Source organism: Python bivittatus, unplaced genomic scaffold, assembly GCF_059951505.1.
Source record: "Python bivittatus isolate LINGU-HERP-01145 unplaced genomic scaffold, Pbiv_v1 ctg000610_np1212, whole genome shotgun sequence".
Classification (NCBI taxonomy): Eukaryota; Metazoa; Chordata; class Lepidosauria; order Squamata; family Pythonidae; genus Python; species Python bivittatus.
This window is the reverse complement of record NW_028277088.1, coordinates 56207987-56232603: the sequence shown is the minus strand read 5'-3', so window position 1 is coordinate 56232603 and position 24617 is coordinate 56207987. Positions and strand designations below refer to the sequence as shown.

Below are 24617 nucleotides of genomic sequence, written 5' to 3'. Positions count from 1 at the left end.
CCAAGATACTCACCTAAGGGTCATAGTCAAGTCTGAGCTATACCTTACTCTTCAAGATTGTCCCAGTTGACATGCAACAAGACTGGTCCAGAGATTTTTTTTAAAGCTCCACAAGTCATTAACTATCAGTATCTAACTTAAGTCACAGTGATGTTGTCAAACCAAGATAATTCTCATCACAGAAAATGGATCAACTTTTAATGGTGGTTGCAACCTTTATGGATTCAAATTCAAAAGCTCTCTATATATTTAGATGAAAGAGCATATATCAACAGCCTTGGAGAGAATTTCTGTTATGTCAACATTAATCAGCATCACTACATTGCTTTCAGATAAACCACAAAATAATCTGGTGATCTATGGCTAGTTGAGACTTTTAGAGGAAGCAAACTGGAGCAACATTAATTACATCCTAGATGACTTTTTTCCCCTTTATAGATAGATGCATCAACCTACAAAACAATTTAACTGCAGGTGGGACAATATCAAAGATTGAAAATATTTAAAAACTAAGTTGCATAATCACTACACTCTATGCCTATAAGGTATTAAAATACTGGATATTAAAGTTTTGAGCAACTAAGCATTCCAGAGAACTTTGATCCAGGCTGCTATCATTTTTATCTAGATGTTTGATGCCTTTACTCTTCTGTAGCATTCTAAAACTTTTCAGGACTGTTTGTCCATTTTTATCTACCTTTCCAATTACTTTGGCAGTACAGATGGGTTATGTGCCTTATGAGAACTGAAGAGCAGGGAAGACAATATACTATACCTTGTTTAGGTAACAGCTGTTTTTGCACCAAGGAAAGAGCTCCCTAAATACCATTTCCCATCAGATGAACACTGGAAATAAAACTTCTGCCTTAAGCAGCCTCAACTGTCCTTATGACAGCAGCAGTCTATACCAATTCCTATTTTCATCTCAGATCTATAGTACCTGCATACTTAGCAAGAACAAAAAAAACCCCCTCCCAATGTTATAGGATGTATTTGAGAAATAAATAGTTCTTAGAATATATGCATTTAAAATTATATATGAATTGAAGCCCCTGTCCTCAGTAAATAAATGTATATGATTCACAGCAGATACCTCATGGACATTATTCAAGCTAACAGGAACCCTGAATACACCATTGATATTATTATCTTGTAAACCTAGGTATTACTGAGTACCAGCTATTCCCAGAAATTACAGCCATCTTATTAGCTGTTAGAAAATCTCTGAATATTAAATGTTCTGCCTGATGTTTGGGGAATTGCCCAGGATCTTATAATATTGCATATGTACATGATGCATTTCTTGCTACATGAACAAATGGTTCTGGACGACTTTTGCCCAGCTTCAAACCTATCTTTCCTGGGCAATATTGTTGAGAAGGTAGTGAGGCTGCAAATTCAGAGAGCCCTGGAAGAAACAGATTATCTGAAACCTTTTCAGTTGGGTTTCAGATGCAGCACTGAGACAGCATTAATAGCACTTGCTGATAATCTCTCACATAACTGAGATGGGAGTGGTGAAACTCTCCTGGCTCTCCTTGACTTCTCAGTGGTCATCAGCATGGAATGTCATCAGTACATTGATGATAATCAGTTGTATATGGCCAACTGATAATGCTGTTAAGAGCTTATCCCAGTCCCAGTGGTCTGGATGGGAGAAACAGATTTAAGCTCAATCCTAGCAAGATCAAGTAGCTGTGAGTACATAGATTTTATAAATCTGAGGATTTCCAAATTCTACTTCTAAATGGAGTTTCACTCCCAAGATGGAACTGGTGTGCAATTTGAGAGTCTTCCTGGAGTCTTAGCACCTGCTCAAAGAGGTGGGGAAGGTCTTCATACAGATTCTTGTGTGCTGATTGTGCCACACAACAATTAATTCCAGAATTAAGAGGCCCTTCTCAAAATCTCTCATCCCTTGGTTACCTCACATGTGGACTACTGCAATGAGTTCCACATAAGGATGCCCTTGAAGACCACTCAGAAGCTTCAACTGGTCCAGAATGCAGCAGTGCAAGTAGTTATGGGATCCCACAGTATGCCCATGTAACACCTCTGCTTTAATATCTGCACTGGTTACAAGTAGGCTTCTGGGTGCTATTCAAAGTGCTGATTATCATCCTGTAATGGTATGTGGGAATGACCTTGGGAGACGGGGGCGGGGGGTGGGAGAGATGCTGCCTAGGGAATGATCAGGTAAGAGAGGATATAGCCTGTAGCTGCATAATGGGCAGAGAAAGAAACTCAGAAAGGAACCTCCCTAACTTCTCAGGCTGTAAAAGAGACTGTGGGAGATTTGCAAGTTTCTGTTAATGTAGCCTTACAATAAAGTAGAATTAGCTCTGTCTGATCTACCTGGGAAGGCTGACACATCCACAAACCTTACCACCCATAGATCCTAGATATTTGGGGGAATATCTTTCCATTGTTTCTGCCTCTCCTGTAAGGTCAGTCAAGAGTTGGTATGCCCATCCATTAAAAAATATCATCTGACAGGAATCAGGAAGCATGCTTTCCCTGTCACGGTGCCTTCCCTGTGGAACGGCATCTTCCCAGATATTTTAATAGCACCACCTTGCTCTCCTTTAAATAAGCCTTTAAAAAAGACCTCTCTTTTCCCCAAGGCTTTAGGTTAGGGTAGGTTATGGAGTCCCTTTATGAGTGGTTCTTATGTCTCTTTCACCAGGATTACTATCTTCCTTTCGTGTTGTCTGATATTGCTTAATTCTTTGGTTGTTAATCTGGATGCCACCTAGAGTTGTTGAGAAATTGGGCAGCTCCAGAAATGTAATCAATAAATACATACACAGAAACCTTGTAGAGATTGCATGTTGTTTATAGTATTAACCAAGAAAGCAATCAGGAACAGTGCCACAGTGATACAGCCTACTGATAAAGAAGTGCAATGTATTTATTCTGATATCATTTAAAAAATTTAAGGACCTCCTCAATTAACCTGGCAATTAAATGGACCTTATCTATGCAGTTTTCTTATCAATGTATGGAAGTGGTTTATCTAGCCTATAGCCTAGTATTCCCTGGAGAAATCCCATTTAAGTTCTATTTACATTCCATCCTGTTTGTTTGTTTAATCACTTTATATTGTTACCCATCTCAAGTACATGACTCTGGGCGGCTCACAACATTGAAATAAATAAAAAATATTTCCAAATACAAAATAAAACTAAGAATAAAACACACAGCAGCTGGAGAATCACAAAAAGCCCTCAGCATAACCATGAGACAGGCTCCATCACATACTTGGGACCCCAGGATTGAGCACAGAACCACATCTTCAAGGCCTTGCAAAAGCCAGCAGGGTTGGGGCCAACCTAATCTTTGGAGGGATGATACTCTAGAGAGTGGGCACCATGGCAGAAAAGGCTGTCCAATGGGGCCCCACCAGCCAACATTCCTTGGCCAATGGTACCTGCAGCGTGCTCTCCTGCTGGATCGGATAGTATGGGTGGAAACAACACGACCAGAGAGATGGTCCTGTAAGTAACCTGGCCCCAAGCACGTAGGTAACTACCAGCACACTGAATTGCACCCAGAAGCAAACTGGTAGTCAATGCACTCACAGAACAGTGCTGTCGCATACACTGAATAACTGGTGCCATTAACTGCCCACACCACCACATTTAGCTTCCAAGCCCAGACAAGTTTAGCTAAGTGTAGACTACCTGCTGGGATTCACAGACAGTGTATTTCAAGCATAACTAACCAAAGGTTCCCAGATTAAAATACATCAAACATTGTAGCAAAAAGTCCAGCCAACCTGGATTAAGTTTAGGACTGGATTACTTTTAAATTTATGAAAAAATCTCAAAGAAAAAAAAACTTAAAAGCCTGGAGAGTTTATATATTTTTAAGAACAAATGGGATTATGAGATAACCACTATTATTTACTTCTACAGTTTTTCTGTCTCACCTGTACTAAAATAAAGTTTCTGAAATATTATAAAAACTAGCAAACCCTGTTTCAATAGCATGATATTGGTCAAAATACATAAGCCACAGGCAATGGATGCAGCCATGTTTCCAACTTCAACATTCTGAAAGATCTGCCCCCAACTACAGCACTGTGTACACATAAACACATTAACTAGTTATGCCAAAGCTTAGCATTTCCAGTGCAGATTTAGATTTATTTATTTTTCTGGAGCAAAACAGTTATATAAAAGCAGCAAATTCAGCAAATTAACAGCAACACATTCAACCTGGAAGTTAAAGATGTTCTCTAAGCAAATATGAATTGGAAACAATGGAAGGTGGTTTGAATTCAATAGGAAAATACACACAATAGGTTGTGGTCAAGTTTCCAATTTTATAACAAAATATAACTAAAAATATTGTATTTTATGTGAACTGCCAAGAATCATGATTGAGCTGGGCAACACAGACGTATTGTAATGAATAAGTATAACAAATTTCACAGCATTTGTTTTAAAGAATACTGGAATGAGCTCCAGAAGATATGGTCTTTCAATAAGCTAATAAAAAACGTTACTGCCAAGATAAAATATTTGCAGTATTGAAAAATTGCACACGGATCCTGTTTCCTAACATCTTCAACTTCAATCCAATCCCCGTTCTGGCATATGAATGCACACATACTTGCACACACACACACACACACACATGCATGTATATACACATGCATGTATATACAGATACATACACACACACACACACACACACACACACAAACATATTTCAAGCAGAACATATCACCAGAGCAGGGTAATCTTGGAAAAACTGAGCAGAGTTGGACCTGATTAGGACTGAGATAGGAGATCACCAGGAAATCCCAGGGCTGTTGGGTAATCTGAGAAATCGAGAACACATCCCAGAAGAAGGCAGTGACAAACCACTTTTGTATCACTGCCAAGAAAGCTGCATGGATGTCCTATTGTTCTTACTTTAGACCTAAGATGTTTCCATCAAATCTTCAGTTTAGGGGATCTATAAAAAGCATTTATCCTTGGACACAGAAAAGTTAATTTCAGAAGAAAGAATGTTGCCTATTTTCAAGTTTATGTTAAATGGTCCAGAGAACTGAAAAAGAGCTCTGACCTTTGTGGTGATGGGTATGGGAAGATGTGGTGGGAGACAGGGCTGCTTGTGGGGAAGGCAGACCTGGTGTCTTATACCAGTTATACCAGTGTGTTCCAGCCCCCAGGACTCGGCCCCATTTCCTGGTCAGCGGATCTTCAGAGGCCCTGGCTTTTGGCTGCTGCTGCTAAATGCCAGGTCGGTCTGCAATAAGGTCTCTCTCATCTGTGATTTCATTGCAGATGAGAAAGCTGACCTGGAGTATATTACCAAGATCTGGCTGGGTCAAGGGGGAGGGAGTCCCCCTTTCAGAAATGTGCCCAGCTGAGACTCCATGGAGGCGTGGGGGTGTGGTGATTGTAATCTGAGAGTCTCTTACAGCTTTCAGGGGCTGCTTCACAAGTTACCAGATGTGAGACCCTGATCCTTAAGTTGGGTTCTAGGGATCAGTTGGGATTGTTGCTTCCATACCAGCCTCTCTGCTGCATAGCAACCTCCCTGACTGAGCTCCTTGACTTGGTCTCAGGGTTGGCAGTGGAGTTCCCCAGCCTTATGGTTTGGGGCTTCAATCTGCCTTCCCTGGGAGTGGGGTCTAAAGTGGCTCAGGAGTTCATGACCACTGTGACAGCCATGGGCCTATCCCAAGTCATCAAGGACCCGACATGGGACAGTGGTCACACCCCTGATCTTGTTTTCTTGTCGGAGCAGTGGCTACATGGTCTGGAATTAGAGGAGTTCTTGGTGTCTCCCCTGTCATGGTGAGATCATGCCCTGGTGACCATGAGATTCTCTGGCACTGCCCCCTGGTGCAGGGAGTCAGGACCTATTAGATCAGTCCACCCTTGGCAACTGATGGACCCTAATGGGTTCCAGAGGGAGCTGCGGGTTACTCCTGACAGTTCTGCTGCACAGTCCAACTGAAGCCTTAGCTGTCGCTTGACATGAAAGAGCGGCTGAGTCCTTGGATGGGATCATGCCCATGCTCATGCTCTCTCCTCTCGTGGATCCCACCACTCCCCATGGTTAACAGAGCTGCTTAGAGGGATGAAACAAGAGAAGAGATGTCTAGAGCACTACTGGAGGACAAGGGATGAACTTGACCGAACACAGGTAAGAGCCGCTATTAAGGCCTACCTTGTGACAGTAAGGTCAGCAAAGTGGCAATACTTCTCCGCCCTTATTGCGTCCACAGATAGGGAACCAGTGGCCTTGTTTAAGGTGACCCAAGTCCTCCTGGGCAAGGAGGACTTAGAGATCTACCTACAAGGCTGTGCGGAGGGATTTTCAGAGCATCTGTCAGACAAAAATTGCTCGCATTTGTTCCAAGTTGGATGCCAGATTTGGTACAGGTCCAAGGGAGATGACTGGGGTGTAGTATTGCCCGGTTATTGGGAACATTTTGATCCTGTTGGGCCTGAGGAAGTGGACAGGGTCCTTATGTGAACTCAGCCACCTGCTCCTCAGATCCATGCCACTCCTGGCTAGTTAAGGCTGCCCAGAAGGTAATGTGTGGTTGGATCCTAGCAGTGGTTAATTCTTCTTTGAGAGAGGGGGCTGTTCCACCCCCCCACCCCCCCAGATGGCGCTGGTTTGCCTCTTCCTCAAGAAGCCATCCCTGGATTCTACGATACTGGACAATTTTCATCCACTATTGAACCTCCCCTTTTTAGAAAAGGTTGTAGAGAAGGTGGTTGGGCAGCAGCTTCAGTAGGCTCTGGATGAAGTGGATTATCTGGACCCCTTTCAGTTGGGATTCAGGCCTGGGCATGGGACTGAGGTGGCATTGGTCATGCTGTTAGATGATCTCTGGCCAGATGGGACAGGGGTAGTGTATCTGTTCTTGCTCTTCTTGACCTCTTGGTGGCCTTGGTATCCTGGTATGAACCAGCTTCAGCTGAACCCTGGCAAAACTGAGTGGCTCTGTTTTGTGGCCTTCTGGTTCTGGGACTTTACCATCTTTGGTACTGAATGGGGTGGTACTGACAGGTGGTGTGCAATCTGGGGATTCTTCTAGATGCATGACTTTTGCACAGCTTCATGTTATGCGCCAGTTGTGCCCATTCCTTGACCATGAGGCTCTACTCACAGTCACTCTTGCCCTGGTTACCTCCAGAATGGATTACTATAATGTGCTCTACATGGGGCTGCCCTTGAAGAACATCCAGAAGCTTCAGCTGCTGTAGAATGCAGCTGAATAGACAGTTGTGTGTGTCCCTAGGAGGGCACACATTACACCTCTGTTCTGCATTGGTTGCCAGTTTGCTTCCAGGTACAATTCAAGATGCTGGTTTTGAACTTTAAAGCCCTACATGGCGTGAAACTAGGTTATTTGAGGGACCACCTCTTCCTGATTACATCTACCCTTCCCACCAGATCAGGCAGGAGGGGCATGCTATGGGTCTCATCTCCAAAGGAGATGCATCTGGCAGGACCCAGGTGGCGTGCCTTTTTTGCTGTGGCCCCCACCCTTTGGAATAACATTACCCCCCCCCAGGTGAGGTTAGCCCCATCTCTCTTAGCCTTCCAGAAGGCCCTTAAAACATGTTTTTTTACCAGCCTTAGAGATCTCAGGGAGAGTCTTCAAGGTGGCTCTGTTTATTTTAACTGTTTACTTTATCTGTTTATTTTATTTATTTTTGATTGTTTTTATATTGTATGGCGTTTTTAACTGTTGTTATGTTGTACGCTGCCCAGAGTCACATGTTTGTGAGATGGGCGGCTATATAAATATGTCAAATAAATAAAGAAGAAAATCCCCTGACAATTGTAATCACCTAAACTAGCTCACCTTTGCTATCTGGTGTGTCTACTTGTGTCTACTCCTAGCACTAGTTTCTAATACTCCTTGTGCCTGAAATGAAGTCTGTTAGACTTTTGCAAAGGGAAGCATGCTTACTGCCTTTAAGCCCAGTAGAGTAAAGGTGATGTCTCCTTCAAATCAGGCTTAACTTGTACCTGAAATGAATAACTTCTGATGAGTATCCTGTCCCATAAATTAATTTCATTTCACTTCAATAAATTATAAATGCAGCCATAAATCAAAAGGTAGGATCAAGGCTTTAGTACTTACTAATTGCAATTAGTTGATAGCCTTTACTTTCTATATACACAATGGCCCATAAGGGATTCTTTTAAAGCATCTATTAATATATCCCTTTTAGAAGGGAATTGGTTGGAAGCATTATGGTGTGCTTTCTATGTAATGCCAAAATAATCCTGTTATACTCTATAATAAACTGGGTTAGACTCCAATTATGTTACAGCTGTAGAAGACCCTTCAGGGTAACATCTAGCATACAAACAACATGTGTTAAGAGATCATTACTGTTAAAAATGTTAACTCAACACAGGCCATGCTAATTTGACCTATAAATATTAAACTCATACACGTACAATGTCCCAGTGCATAGAATTTAGCTGCACTCTTGATACTGTTTTCAATTTAGCATGGTAAACAGTAACTTCTTCAACAACCTTCATTACAAGTTGTCCTTCACAATGATTATCAGGGCCACAGAGTAATCCTTACCTGCAAAGGAGTGGAAATATGAAGGTGGATGAACAAAGTAACCCAAAGCTCTAACAGAACATATTAGAAGAAAAAACAGTGCCTCCCCCTTCCCCTCCCTTTTGGAAAAGGTGCTACCAGACTCCTCCTGATTTTTTTATCCAGGTTGACTTAAAGTGATCACTAAAGACCAGTGGGGACAGACCCACACAAGAATAATACAATATCATGCCTAGTATATCTTATATACTCATGTACTGTATATATGAGTCACTTATGTGAGATGGCAGCTATATAAATCAAATAAATCAATAATCAATAAATCATATTTCTATCTGCAAAGTAATTGGTAATTAATATTTTGCAGAGGCAACCTTGTATCTGTTATAATCAATATATTGTTGAGATGCAGTCATTACATCTCATTGTTTTTCTACTCCACATGTTGATAAAAATATTTTATCAATCATCCCAAATACATGCATAAAAGCAGCTATTGAAGAGTTATTCTCTGCCTATCGGTGGTATTTCCTTTTATGAAAATAATTTACCTGTGTTTATTTGTTTAGAAATTGTTTATGCCACGGCCACACCCTCTCCTTACAAAACTAAAATAAAAGCAATAATAAAAACTTCATTAAAAGCTAATGTAATTTGCTAAAATAATAAGCACAATTTTAAGACTCTAAAACATTAAAAAGCTTAAGTGAATAAATATGTTTTTAGCATTTCCCTGAATTGAAATGAGGAAGCTTTGTTTCAGTTCCAGTGACAATTTATTCCATAACATGGATTCTGCCTCAGAAAAAAGCAGAATAGTCTGTTACATTAACACAACAGGTACCCACTGATGCTGTAAGAATGAAATTAACAGTAGATCATTCTGGCATTTGTTTAGTCGTTAAGTCGTGTCCGACTCTTCGTGACCCCATGAACCAGATTGCGCCAGGCCTTCCTGTCCTTCACTGCCTCCCTGAGTTTGCTCAGTTTCATGCTCATTGCTTCAGTGATGCTATCTAACCATCTCATCCTCTGCCGTCCTCTTCTCCTTTTGCGTTCAATTCATTCTGGCATAGGCAGCGTTTAAGTTTGGACCTAAGATTAGTAAAGCCTTATAGAGCATTGTGAGCCCCTTGAACTGGGTTGTCTTTAAGGACTGCCCCATAAAGAGCACAGTGCAATAATCCAGCCTTGAGGTTGCCAGACACAAGTCATCAAAACCAGGTCTCACCCTCTACTAGGCAGGGACATGCTTGGGTTTCAGACAAACTGATAAAATACTCTCCTTTTCCTGAGATGTTGTTGCTATCTAGCTTTTATGCTGCATCAGAAGGATATCCATGCTGCAAACATGATGTTTAAAAAGAGTGCAATTCCATCTCTAATAGGCATATTTTTAAAATCTGGAAGTCCAACTCTGAGATCACACTTTGACATGTTTGTTTTCAGTTCCACTTTTTTTCCACATCTACTTCTTTACAGTCTGAAAATATTCAGAAACACCAGAGATCCCAAGTTCACAGGAAAAAAATATAGCTGAGTATCATCCAAATATTGATGACAACTAAAAGAGCATTTTGGTATAGTGGTTAAGATACCAGGCTAGAAACTGAGAAACTGTGAGTTCTAGTCCCGCCTTAGGCATGAAGCCAGCTGGGTGATCTTGGGTCAGTCACTCTCTCTCAGCCCTGGGAAGCAGGAAATGGCAAACCACTTTGAAATCTTGTCAAGAAAACTTCAGGGACTTGTTGAAGCAGTTGCCAGGAGTCAACACTGACTTGAAGAGCCAGCAGCTGCCTTGGCTGGGCATGCCTCATCAGCACTAAGACAAAGAAGATGGCAAAGGTCAGCTGGGGGACAGTGAGGGATGGCAAGGTTAGGCAGCAGCGACAGAGTGCAGGGCAGCCAAAAGGACAGAGATGGGGGAGAGACAGGTGGGTGGGGGGAGTTGAAGCACATGCTGTGTTCATAAATGCAGATGGGCTGCCAAACGCCTGCATTTTGATCATGTGACTGCAAGGGCGCGGCAACGGCTGAAACTTCAAGGACCTGCTATAACTACCATTTGTTTAGCACCATTGTAACTTTGAACAGTCACTGAATGAATGGTCGTTCAGTGAAGACCACCTGTATTGGCACAATGATAGCTAAATAATATAAGATGCTATAAATCACTACTGAGAAAATGGCCCAAATCCCTGATATTTTACATGATATGAACCATCAGTTGCATAGTTTATATTCCAATATCTTGGGTTTTGAAGTAGAAATTAATGTAATCTAATAATGTCACCTTAAACAAAACATTTTTTTTTATTACTGAATTTTAATGTTTGTTGTCATGGCACTACAGTAATCTATCAATAAGGTATGAATAAAGAAGTTCAAATTTACCAGCTTATCAGTTTTGGGAAAGAGTTCTTGCATTTATGGAAGAACTCAACACACTTTAACTTCTGGCAAAATAAGCTGACATTCAACAAAAATAGTTCTCATAAGACAATATAAGCTGAAATTTGATTTCTTTCCTAGTTAAACTTTTATTTGCCTACCCTGAGAATGCAAATGGACTAAGTGAAGATTTTGTTAGTTCTCTAGTCTATCCCCTTTTCTCCAGATCATTACTGAGGTCTCCTGGTTCTCAATCCATATTTCCTCTCATAACTACATACACATTTCTGTCAGAACTCATGGCATTCTCCTGACTTTATCGTAGATGGGCAGTTATTCCATTGGAAAAGCTCCAATGGAAACTAAGCAGAGAAAAATGGCCAATTTCTCTTCTAAGGAGCAACCATTTTTTGTTTCCAGATTTCAGAATGTTGGAATAGGCTAATTTTAAATAAATAAATAAATAAGGGCACCCCAAGATTATACAATATGGTGATATAAGAGATAAGAGAACATAATCTCCTTTGTCCTCTACATGGTCTACAGGGGCAGTCATAACAAAAAGCAAGAGAGAGTTTCCAGAAAACTCTTACCACTTTTATTACAAAGTGATAATTATTTCAAGCTATTGAAATTACAAATGTAGTGCTATAAAACAGTAGCATAATCTACTAGTATGGAAAAAACTCACAAATTTTTAGCCTTAGGTTATAGAAGGCTGGCATGATATACATGTACCCATGGGCACTTCTAACTCTAACTATCCATAAAAGACAACTGCAAACCCAAGAATCACTACGACACTATTTAGCCAACAACTATTCCAAGACTGGCCATGCAAAGAATCCACTCAGGTTTGAATCCACTCTACATTTGTACAATTAAAGACAGAAACTACCAATTTAGTGAATAATTATATTTTCACTACCACTAAAGACAGTCAGATATTCTTTCCATATCTTAGACCACTCTTGAGTTGTTTTGCATTTTTAACTTTATTCAGTGAACAAGAAATGCCATCATGATTTCTTTCTGTAGCTAAATAAAATAAAGTTCCCTCCACCAGCTGTTGTCTTCTTCTTCCTTCTATTGCTTATGTAGTATACTTTATGAATTGTGGTTTAGACATATATAACTCATCTATTAGTTCTCAGTTTTCCAGTACTGCCACTCTGGCTATAAATACAAAGACATGGGTCCTTTATTATAAAGGACGGTCCCTTATTTCAGAAAGCTGTCCTTTAGATTTATTTATTTTTCAAAAACTCACTTTTGTCCTTAATTTTAGTCATTTAATTTTATCGTACAAATGGTACCACTTAAAGCACAGTCTTTCACATTCATGTGAAAAATATGGAAATCATTTTTTTAAAAAAATAAATGTACATATACTGTTTGATTTTAGATATTTTTATTAGAATATGTGCTTTTGTAAAGTTTTTCCTGGTTTTGCTCTTGAATTTTCCTTTATAAATTGTTTATAAACATAAACAATTAATTTTTTTTTATCCTTATGAACCTCTTTTAGATTTGCCCCTTTTTCAGGTTTCTCCTTTATTTTTTCCAAGAAAATATGGTCACCATAGCTATAGTCTTTTGTAATATAAATCTTCTGCTTGCTTTTTAGTAAAGAAGGTCATTCTGCTTCACCCATTAATGAAAAATCACAAATAAATAATTGACTACATGACTATGAGCAAAATATTACAGAAAACAGAGCATGTCAGTTATGTTCAGTGGAAATTCTCACTACCACCCAAGAAAAGCAGTACCCAAATGAATCTAAAGGATAAAATCCAGAATAAAATAAATTTCCAAAAGGGTGAAAGAATAATATTAATTAAAAACTTTTTCTCTACTTTTTTTCCTACTAATTCAGCTGGGTGAAACAATTTTAATCTATTAAATGCAGGGAAAGCTCAAATTCTAAACAGCTGGAAGCCACTTTTAGTAAAACACAACTGACAAACAGGACATGCCTTAAGTCATTATGGAGATGGGGGAGGGAGGGTTTTGGACTTTTAAAAATTGATTTTGACATTACCCATACTGCTATGGCATCAAAAGTTACATGATACAACCAGAGATTTAAAGAGATGTGAACATTTCCTTAAAATGTATATTGAAGAAAAACATCCTAAAAAGAGAGAGAAAAAGCTGCATCACTAACCTGAATTTGAAATGCCATTTCCTCATATACAGATTTTACAAAAAAAGAAGGAGTAAGTCTGCACATTCTTTTGGGTAGAGCTCATGCAACTTTCCCCACTCTTAACCAGTATTCTCATGGTCCTCTTGTCCACACAACACACTATTTTTCAACTACTATCTGCATAATAAACTTCTAAAAACCTGCTTATTTTATTTTCCTCTTCTATATTCACATTTTCATATAGTTGTTACTCTTGTTCTCTAATCCTGTTCTGAATTTGGACAAGGGAAAAGAACATTTTACTTAAAAGAGAAAGAACCATTAACAGTAACTTAAAAGAAGACCTTAACCAAGTTTCTGCATATCACAGGCCAGCTGGTGGGCTCCTGACAAATCATTCCTGTTCAGCTTCTCTTCCCACTAAAACAAGAATAATTATGAGGACAGGCAAAGCATAATTGTCAAATCTTTTGGACATATGACAGTTATTTCCAGTAATAAAAAGATGATTTCACAATATTAATTAGCCACATCAAAACATCTTGAGCATGTGTTTTAATGAATGAAGTATGATGATGATGATAATGATAATGATAATAATAATTTATTTTGTGCCTTTCTACAAATATATACTCAAGGCCTGCAATTTGAAAATGAGACTAACCACAAAGAAAGCTTTTAGTGACTTATGATTATAGTATCATTTTAAGATATTTTTGAATCCTGAATAATCTTCTCACAAATGGAAGGGCTCTTTCCATTCACAGTACATATTTGAATCCTCTAACAGAATAGAAAAGGGAGATTATTTTTGCTGATTCAACTTTCCTCTATTGTAGGAACATGCAAATTTCTTATAGCTGGGGTTCATACTTTGAAAAAAGAAAAGAATTGGCTTCTGAAAAGAGTGTTATTGGGCATACGCCTAGTGATCTCAACAAGTTACTGGAATGGTCAGGATGAAAGTTCCAGCCCATTCCCAAGGAGTTTTGGGAAAAGTTACAAGTGAAATTGCAAAAGCTTAAGACAGCAATCATGGAGCCATATTAACTAGCTGTTGCCTATTAGCTTGCCTGTCAATATCCAACATTCTGTCTTAGTCAGAAATGGGGAGAAAAGATTAATCAGTATAAATTGGCCCACAGAAGTTGGTCCATAAAGTCTGGCATCTCAAGCAGTACAGCATGAATTTAGCCTTTAGTTAGGACTGATCAGTAGATTTTTTTTATACAAAAGCAAAGTATTACAATGCAGATTATATTATTTATATGTCAATGTAAGATATCAAAATATTTATATCTTAATATTCAGAATTAATACAGACAAAAATCTTGAAAATGTGTTCTGCAAAATTGCCTCAAGTATAACCTAGCATGATGTCACAGATGAACATTCTGTGATATACACAGTACTTATACAGGATAAATTTTGTTTGATGCATGAAAATAGGAGTGTGTGCCAAGCATATACAAGTCTCCGTTTCCATGTATAGAAAGCCAGTCTTCCAAATAAATATATCTGCATCAAATGGACATGTATTCCATGTTCATTCTGCACACAAGGTAATAGCTTTGCAGTTATAGATAAGATTGTTGTACATGAAAATGCCCTCAAGGCTTTTTCAGGCATCTGTTATTGCACTTATAATGCAGTATAGGGCTCCCATCTCTCTCTGTAGGATCCCCCCCCCCCCCATTACACTATGTAGAGTAGAATCTGAAGCCAGTTACACAACCTGCACTTGGTACCTCCAACCATGTCCATGTTGTGAACTGTTAATAATGGCAAAGGTTATTCCCTGAAAAAAATATTCATCAGAATATTATATGGCGAGGAATATTTTGTAGTGAAAAAACACCATGTTTATTTCTAAAATTTATACCCCTCCCATTTAATGCTAATTAACATGCCCAGGGTAGCTTACAACAAATGCTGATATTACATAACATGAAACAATACAATGCTTTTTTGAAAGGTTCTTGGCCTACACCACAAATTGCTAACAGTAACAAGCCTTCCTAACAGCACGATGATCTGATTCCTTGATGTTATGCAAACTGTTGCAAATATAAGGTTTACTTTCAGCTCTAACTAGAAAAGAGAGTTGAGCAAATGTAAGTGCTTCTCAAGTACAGTTCTCCTCTGAACAGTAATCTGTGCTACATTTATATATGTTTGAAGCATAGCACTTTGTGTGTTTATTAATAATACCTTTATTTCCTAATTTTATGTGGGTGGATAATTACTACAGTCTTTTTAGAGAGCATCATAAGTGCAATTACAGATGCCTGAAAAATGTCTTTGCTATAACAGAGTGAATTAATTCAGGCTGAATTAATTCAGTCAAGAAAGAGAGAGACTATTATATTTGCTATACAATCACTACAAGCTACTTCATGCAAACAATTAATTAGATGTCTTGGGCCAGCCGTACTACAGAGACTAGGTGCTATGTTGCTGTGTAGCCTTATATTCTGTGGTGGAAGCCAACAGAAAGGTTAGAAATGTATATCGGTAACATATTTTGACTCAGGTATTTAACAAGTTTCCTTTTTCCCTATCTCTGAACACTCAGAGTCTGCAGTCCCTAGAGAGCTTCATGGTTCAGCTATCAGGAGGTATTTAGAAGAATAGAATACAGCACGTTCAAGTGGTGCTCAAACACAATGCCAAGAATGAAGTGTTTTACCTGGTATGGACTATTATTTATGTATACATTTTGTGTATAAATTTATTTATATACTTTATAAAGTATATAATGAGAACCTAAGAACAAGAATATGAATGAAAGAAGAAAGCTAACTCTCTTATATTAACCAGGAAAAAAAAAATTAAGTCTCCCTCAAGTTGGGTCCAACTCTGGACATACCCATTTTGTTTTCTTGGCAACAGCATGTAAGTAAATTGCACCTGCTTTGGATGGGAGCCTGCTTGGCTTTTTTGAGATTAGCCAAGATCAATTAGGTGTGCCAAGTGCTATGATAAATGTAAACTAGGAAATGGCTTTGCAATAAAAATGCCTTCTTCATTTGCCCATCAGAAATATATAAATAAATATCCATGCATTTCTTTTCTATAGTCTTTCTACGGACGCTTGAATGTTGGCATTTTTTTACATCCAGCCAATTTTTCTCAGTAAGGTTGTTACCTGATACTAAATTACCTAAAAAGGTAAAAAAAAAAAAAGTTCAACAAGATAGTCTTTGGAACAAATATTTAGTGAATTATGCTATTAAACAAAGGAAGGCAGAGCATTCTATAAACAAAGCATTGAACACATTTATATATGAAGATGGTACTTCCTAAAATGCATTTACTACAGTAATGGGATTTTGGAGTCAAAACAATCAATATTTCATTTCTATTTAGTTCTAGCTAAGTGTATCTTTAATAAAATATTTGAATAGCCCTTTTCATTCAACATCTGACTGACCTATGAAATCTGCACCTGTACTGATGATAAAGACAGGAAAATTATCTTTATAGGGTAGAATCATGTTGGTGCTAATTTGTTGCACATATTTCATGTTCACTATGGATCAGTTACCACCATTTAACCTGCCACCTCACATCAGAATTGAATTGGAATATAGCAATCCTACAGGACAAATTAAAATTATGTGACAAACAATATAATTTTTTACAGCACAGTTTCTTAAGTTCAGCTTCTAGCTGATCTGGGAGAAGCAGAAATGTACTGATGAATTTTAAGAATATATAAAATGCACTTTCATCCAAACTCTGCATCTCAAGACAGTATACATGAATATTTAAAATCTAAAGTACAATAAATTAGTTAAATCCTTTCATGCCTATTCAAAAATAATTCCCACTGAGATCAGTGGGATTTGGCAGTCAAGTAAGTTTCGGGCTCCTGTACCAGAATAATTCTATAAAAGTTTTCTCTCCACCCTCCAGACTGTTTCTAAAATATTGCATCCAGTTCTGGGTGCCACATTTCAGGAATGACATTAACAATCAGCAACATATTCAACAACCAAAATAAGGAACCTGTGCTATAGAAGTATACTGATCAGCTAGTGCAAATACGCCAATAGAATGCCCAAAACAGTATGGAATTATGGCTAGGAGAATGAGGAGAACTCCTACATAATATTAACCAATTTAGATTTTAAAAGTTATGCACTGATATAAACTAAATTTGGCATGATATTGTATATAGTTAAATGTGTTAGAATGTCCAACAGAACATTTGAAAAGTCATAGTGTATAGTGATGAACATCCTTTGCCCTTGAGGTTTATACACTGTTCATCTTCCATTGCATGGTTCAATTTTCTTGGTTACTTTCCTTTATTGGAAGGCACCAAATTGAATCCACAAAGATACCCAAACTGTACTAAAGCTACATAGCAACACTGCCATTTTGGTTTCACCTTCCATGGTTCAGAGTGGATGACTATCCATTAAGTTCACATGCCATTTGAGAACAGATGAAATTTTCTGAACACCTCTATACAGTATAAGAATATTGATTGTGTATTGTGTTAATAATTTAGCAGCTGCAGGTCACCTGGGAACACGTATTATGATGTTATGAATGTTACTGCTTCCTTTAAGAGCCAACGTATACTTCTCATTCTATCTTGGATTCTCAAAAATAGAAACCAAAACCGAAACCATAACTTCTAGGTTCTTTCCATTGTTTGTGATATTTCATATGTTCATTGATTTCTTCTATAATTATTTTGTACTCAAGATATTATATTTTGTTTGGTCTCTTCCATTTCTAAAAGTGCTGTGCACAGGTGTCTAAGCAGTTCAAGAGGGGGAAAAAATGACATAATATACATGAGTGCATTGTGCAAATGCCAATGACTCACATAATCGTGCCAGAATTTGGGACACAAGTACATTTATGTAATGCCATCAACACATGTGTCGTAATGTTGGTATCATCTTGGTTTTCTAGAGATACCACTGATGGTGGTGGCTGCCTCTTCAAAAACAAAATTACAGACTTTATGTGGAGATGGATTCTTCCATTAAGCTTGCATCTTTTTCCTTCCCTCCTACATTCTATTGTACTAACTGTGCTTGTACCCCGCTGTTCCCCTAAATTTCTAGTGGTATCCTCTGTTGACTAACTTGAGCAGAACATCTATTTGGAGTCTGAGCATTCAGTAACAGTTAAGCATATATATACTCTCTGCTTTAAACCAATTCTACATGTTTTGGGCTATTCAGTTCATTATAATTCATATACATATTTGTGTAATATTTTGGTTATAAAAATACTTGAGCACATAGTAAATTTAACTACTTATTGCATTGATTCATAATGATTTCCTGAATTAACTTGAGTGTTTGTAATTACTATTTGATATCTATCTAACATCAAATTTGTCGTGGTTTAAGGGATTTTATCAGTTAAATGTTAAATCAGTTAAATTTTAATGTCATGATTCACTGATTCCCTTCTATTCTATGATTATTTTCAGAGATAATAATTATTTTACCTGCTAATCTAAGCAAACAAACGAACAACCTAATTGTGAGTTCCACTCAGACCAGGGAAAGAAACAGAATGATAACCATTTCCCAATGTATTATTTGTGAAGAGGAAATTAAACCACAACAGACAAGATAACACAAAAGACCCCATATGGATTAATGACACATCATGCTGTATTAAGATGTTATTCAACAGCAAGTCATCCCTAATGAATCAAAGTGCTGAATATTTTGAAAAAGTCCTTGAACAGAAATCAGAAAGCAGGAGCAGTGTGGGAAAACAGTGAAAATCACAGAAAATCTACATCTTGTTAGATACCTTTTCATTAGAAAATGTGTTTTATTTCATGGACATGCTTATTCAAACATAAAACTCTGACAACTCCCTTTGATATGAAACAAAAATTTTAAAAATTTTCCCGTATCTGTGGAGGTTACATAGTCATAAATATATAGATTCATATTTATACATGTAGAACATCATTTTTACCAATAGTTCTTCCTTTTTGTTTTGAAGCTGTCTTTGTAAACAGCAAAGGAATATGGATAGTTAAATTTATCACAGCATTAAAGCTAATGATAAACTAACCATCTAAAAAATGAAGTGGAAGAAAAATAAGTTTCAATTTAAAACATCAAATAACATTCCAGCATTTGATTTAAATTTTTATTACCTGCATGAAAAAAGATTTTGGACATTTTGCCATTGAGATCAATAAACAAGTTGTCTGCCACTTAAATTTCCTTTGAAGACAGTTTTAAAAATGCTAATCATATAATGTAAAATGTATTATATTATAGTTTTTTTTCTATTGTGGAGAATATATAACTAGGAAGGAATTAGTTTATTAGTATTATTATTTAAATTGTACCCTGCTCAAATTACCAATGAATTGAAATAGGCTATTGATTAATTCCAATAATGTTAAAAACTATCACCCCTAATAACTTTTTAGTCATTAGGTGATCATTCACTCAGAGCCAGACAAGTCTATTTTTTAGTATTTTTAATAAAAATAAGCAAAGAGAAACTGAGTGGAATGCATAAGCAAATATAAAATTATTTAATACGACTATACAGCTACCATATCAAAATCGAGATGTTTATATTCAGTATAATATGACAGACATCACTGTGTTTGTTTCCCTTGTGGTACAATTCACTGGCAATCTTCTCATTTACAAACTAAGCCTCAAAGATAAAAAAAACTTTAAATATACAGACTTTCAATCAAATGATATAATATTTTTATATTAAACAGTTCTCACAGTTCATTCATAGAGGTATCTCACTTTCACAACAGCCAAGAGATTTGCTCAGTATTTGAAACCCTTGATGGTTCTTGACATAATTTCTTATTCCCTACCACTTTTCTAGATTCCTTATCATTGATTTTACTTCCCTCTTGGTTGTCTATGAAATCTTTCAGTCCCCTTCACATTAATTCCCTAATCCAGTGATTGTTCTGATGTCTCCCATGTTCAGATGCAGCATGACTAAATATATTATCATTATAAACAAGCTTGGCATAAGGTATTTATTGGAACATCATGATTATTAGAAAATCCACTTCACCTCTGCACAGAATGCTCAAGTAGATCCAACACTAGTGAATCTCAGGATCCATTCTGCCAGTCTTCCAGATTAAGGGATACATGGAGGTGTTTGCTCTGGGAGCCCTTAAAATCATGTATAATTTCTACAAGGGATGAATGCAACTGCATCAGGGATGACATTTTGGATGCTAATTGAGATAGCATGAACGGTAATTAAATGTTCCCTTCAAATGTCCATTCCTATATGCAAAAAATAAAAGGGAAAAAAAGCCACACACAAATTGCACTATTTTATTTAAACAATTATTTAATTTTATTCCTTAACTTTCATAAAAAACACCAGAGGATTAAATAAGATAAAATATTAATCCTTTATCTTCCCATTGGATAACATGGGTTATTTTACATAGATGTGACATCCTTGGCTATAAAATAATGACTTCAGTTACTTAAATAGCACAAAATAACGCAGTCCTCCATAAACCAGGCATAGTCCGGGAAGTCATGTTGTGTTTTCTAACTAAACATATTGGATACGTTGTAATTCGCCCAAAGTCTTTTTGGGGTTGAGCGGCTTTAACAAATCTACTAAGTATATAAGCAAATAAATACATACACACACTCCCAGGTAATGATCAGCAGGAGAGGCTGAGAGGTAACATGGCACCTACCTGGTAGAATGCTTTGATTCTGCCTCGCCTAATATTTTAACTCACACCATTTTTGTTGTTTTATATGTATAAATCATCAAGTCACCTTCAGCTGGTTAAAGGCTTCTTCTGCCTAATATAATCAAAAATCATTTAACATCCCAGGAGCTTCTGAAATTCTCTTTCTGAGGAGTTAAACAATTTATACATGAAACATTAGCCTCAGTTAAGAGCTCTGAAGGCCTGTAAAAAATACATTTACCAGGAGCAAGCTATACTGATTTAAACCAGATTACTTCCAAGCATATTTGAATGGGAATGATACTTATATGGAAATTCTACACGCAATTAGGCAGCCTAAATCCTACTGAAATCAGAGAATCTAGCCCTAGAGCCACCAGACAAGCGTTAGGATGGAACAGGGAACATCCTGTCAGTGGAAAGGAACAATACTGGTGGAAGGGGGCGGGGTACGACGTGCACCTGCCTTGGTGGACCAGTTGTACCTGTGGAAATGCCATAGGAAATGTCCTAATGCTGGTGGTTCCACTGGCACCATACCCCCCTGGAATGTGGCAAAGAAGGGGTGACTTTTCCTCAGGCTTTGTATCCACTAGGTCCAAATTCATTCAGTCCTTCCACCCCCAAAGATGTAAGATGGTACAGCCAATGCTATATCCACTTAGATTTGTATTATAAAGTAGAAATTTTAACCCTTTTTGCTAAGAAGTGAGTGCCATTTCTCTGTTGGGATGTCTTCTGAGTAGCATGAACTGAGTAAATATGATTAAAATTAAACTGTTGATGCATTTACTTCCTAAATAAGTAGGTGACAGGAGAAATATGGGCAAAACAGTTGGAGGATGGTTACTTAACAAAATAATACAATTTATTTTAATCTATCTTTTTAAAATATGCAAAGAAAAACTTTGCTCTATCTATTTTTCAAAGGCATTAGATGCTGTCAAACACCCTCACTTGCTTTTGGAATGAAATGTTTAAGGGTTTCTCATTATATTTTATTACAATTGCATTGGAAACTAATGATTTATTCAAAAGTCCTTAATTATTGTTTAAATTTCAATTGCCCACATTTTCTTCCTTCCTAGTCATCTCTAAATCATGAACTTAAAAATAGGCTACCAGATTATCTGGGCAAATCATAATGCTCAGCTTATCTCTCTCTCTCTCTCTCTCTCTCTCTCTCCTGAAAACATACAATTTATTCTGTCTACCAGTTCAGAGGCAGTGAGCAAAGAGTAATCCTGTGTAAATTGTCTGGCTACATGTATTTCCCTGGGGTGTATACATACATGTGTTAAGTGAGCTTGTGCTCAAAAATCCAGGACAAAAACATGCTAACCATCAGACATGATTTCATGCCTATGCTTGTGGGTTGTGTTCATGGTTGTGGCAGAGGGTGTTTATGTTTGTGTGTCACGACAATCTTATTCAGTCAGGGAAAACAACCTCAGAAAGCACAATAGAAGGTTGCAATTGTTTTGTTTCCTTTTGTATTATTCTCTGATCAAAATAGATTCTCCCAAATCAAATAGCTATTCCCTCTTAAAAAAACAAACAATCTGTGCACTGCCAAAGACAACAGTAAATAAGTCCCCATCTCTCTTTTATCTCTTTCAACTTAGATTCAAAACAGAATTGCATATAAAAGCTAGGCTTGTTGATGTGCTGGTCCAGCAGACTCGAATATGTAAACCATCCCTATTCTCTTCCTTTATTCCCAGTACAAGTGTGCAAAACTGTAGACACCTGAGGAAGCCCTGCAGGAATATAAATAGCCTTTCTTGAGGCAGGGGGAGGGGAAATTGCAACAGCACATTCCTAAAGATGGTGCAGAGCAGCTTTTCATAGGAATAATTCAGGAAAGAAAGCCTCTTAAGAAGTTAAACAGGATGATATTGCATACAGACAGTGGAGGAAGAATCTGCTGCCACTAAGAAGAATCGGGTAGAAATGCCACAAACATCTCAAGGAGGTGGAGTGATTTTCCCATTAGGCTATGGAACAAGAGGTAAGAGAAAATATCAGTCTGCTTGGGAAACTGGAGAAGGGGATGGTGTAAAGTTTTCTTGAATAATAATAAAAACAACAGTTTGCCTTTCTAATGTTTTCATATAAAGAAATAATTTCCTTCACATCAATTCCTCACTGTCAACCCCACAGATTACCTAATTCAAACTTTCTTGTATCCCTTGTTGCTCACCTAATGTTTACAAGGGTGTTCCACCACTCAAAGATAGACTGTTTTTAGCTCTCTGTAATCATCTATCAACCATACCCCACATTTTTCATTTTAAAAATATCCCCAAATTAGGCATATAATGAATATATATTAGGCACATATATTCATAGGGAGAGATATGCTTCACAGTACCAGTTCCACACTGTCAGATCCTTTCTATCCCCAAAAAACAAACAGCATATGCACTTTTTGAGACAGCCAGAGCAATTATTCATACAGTGTACCAAAAATCTGCAATCTAAGAGGACTTCATGCCAATGCCAGTGCCATTCCTACCCTTTACTTCTACCAGATTTCCTCATCAGATATTATGCTCTAACCTGTAAGAGAAGCCTTCTCACGTGCATCCAATATCCAGAAAACATACAATACTTCTCATCATGAACTGCAAATCATGTTGCAGTTCCAAGCCTTATGGTTAGAGAGATTCCCATAACATTTAATTTTTCAAACAATCTTTCGCAAAAAAGTTTGCTGTTTGCATAATAGAATTGTACAAGATCAAGAAGACTGTTGGCATTTGTGAGAACCTTGAAAAATAATACCAGAAATAAAGTTCTTATTCTAAAAATCTTGCACCCATGTTTTTAAGAAGAGATTCAGCTGGCTTGTCCTAATCATTATCAGTCCCCAAGAAGATCATATTCACATACTGTATACTGTGACCACTATTTTTCAGCATGGTCCCCCTTCTCCCCCTTGAGGACCGAGGCACAGCCAGGTGAGGAGCAGTTTGGGGGAGACCTACTCACCGTCCTCCAGAGGGGCTGCCTCTTGGCACTGACTGAAGTGGCAGTGACGATGAGATGGGAGACCGCCACCACCAAACCGAAGACGATGGCCAGGAGAGTGCGGACGGGCAGGAGGGAGTAGGAGACGAAGGTGACCAGCATGAGCTGCCACATGCCCTGCTCGGGGGCGCTGGGCGGCTCCATGCCATAGGCGCCCACCGAGAAAGGGCAGCAGAGGAAGGCGAAGGTAAAGCTGAAGAGCAAGGTGAGCTTCACGATCTGCTGCAGCTGTGTGACTTGCAGGTACTTTACGTTGGTGACGATGAAGAGGGAGAGGAAGATGATACAGTGTACCGGATGGGAGCCCTTGGAAATGGTCAGGCTGGGGCCCGAGAGCAGCTCCAGCAGCGCCAGGCTGGCCGTCAGCGCGATGAGCACGGCCAGCGCCTTCAGCGTCGACGTCTGCTCCAGCTTCAGATTGTAGTTCTGGAAGAGCGACTCCAGCTCCTTGCAGTCGAACTGGTCCTCGCAGGCGACGCCGTCCAGGAGGGGTGCCGGGGGACCCGCTCCGACGGGTCCCACCGCCGCGGCCGCCGCTCCGGAGGCGCTGCTGCTACTGCCCGCAGCGGGCGGAGGTGGTGGCGGCGGCGGCTGCGCCGCCAACGGCGGCCCGGGTGTGGAGGAGCAGCAGCAGCAGCAGCAGCGGCGGCGGCGGCAACATTTCTTCTTCCTCGTCTTCTTGCTCTTCTTGACTTTCTGAAACGGCATTTCCTCCATGTCAGGGCCATTCATAAACCCCGCAGAGGGAAAGCTCCTCCGCTGCCTCGGCCGCTGTC

General features: G+C 38.5%; 1 protein-coding gene across 1 annotated transcript in view; it reads right to left on the bottom strand.

Moving 5' to 3' along the window:
- Nucleotides 1-24617, bottom strand: part of ADCY1 (adenylate cyclase 1) — a 177758-nt gene extending 153141 nt beyond the window's left edge. Inside the window, exon 1 of the mRNA XM_088150071.1 lies at nucleotides 23803-24617. Within this exon, the coding sequence (XP_088006197.1) occupies nucleotides 23803-24573 (771 nt within the window). The 5' untranslated portion in view covers nucleotides 24574-24617. The remainder of the gene's footprint in view (nucleotides 1-23802) is intronic.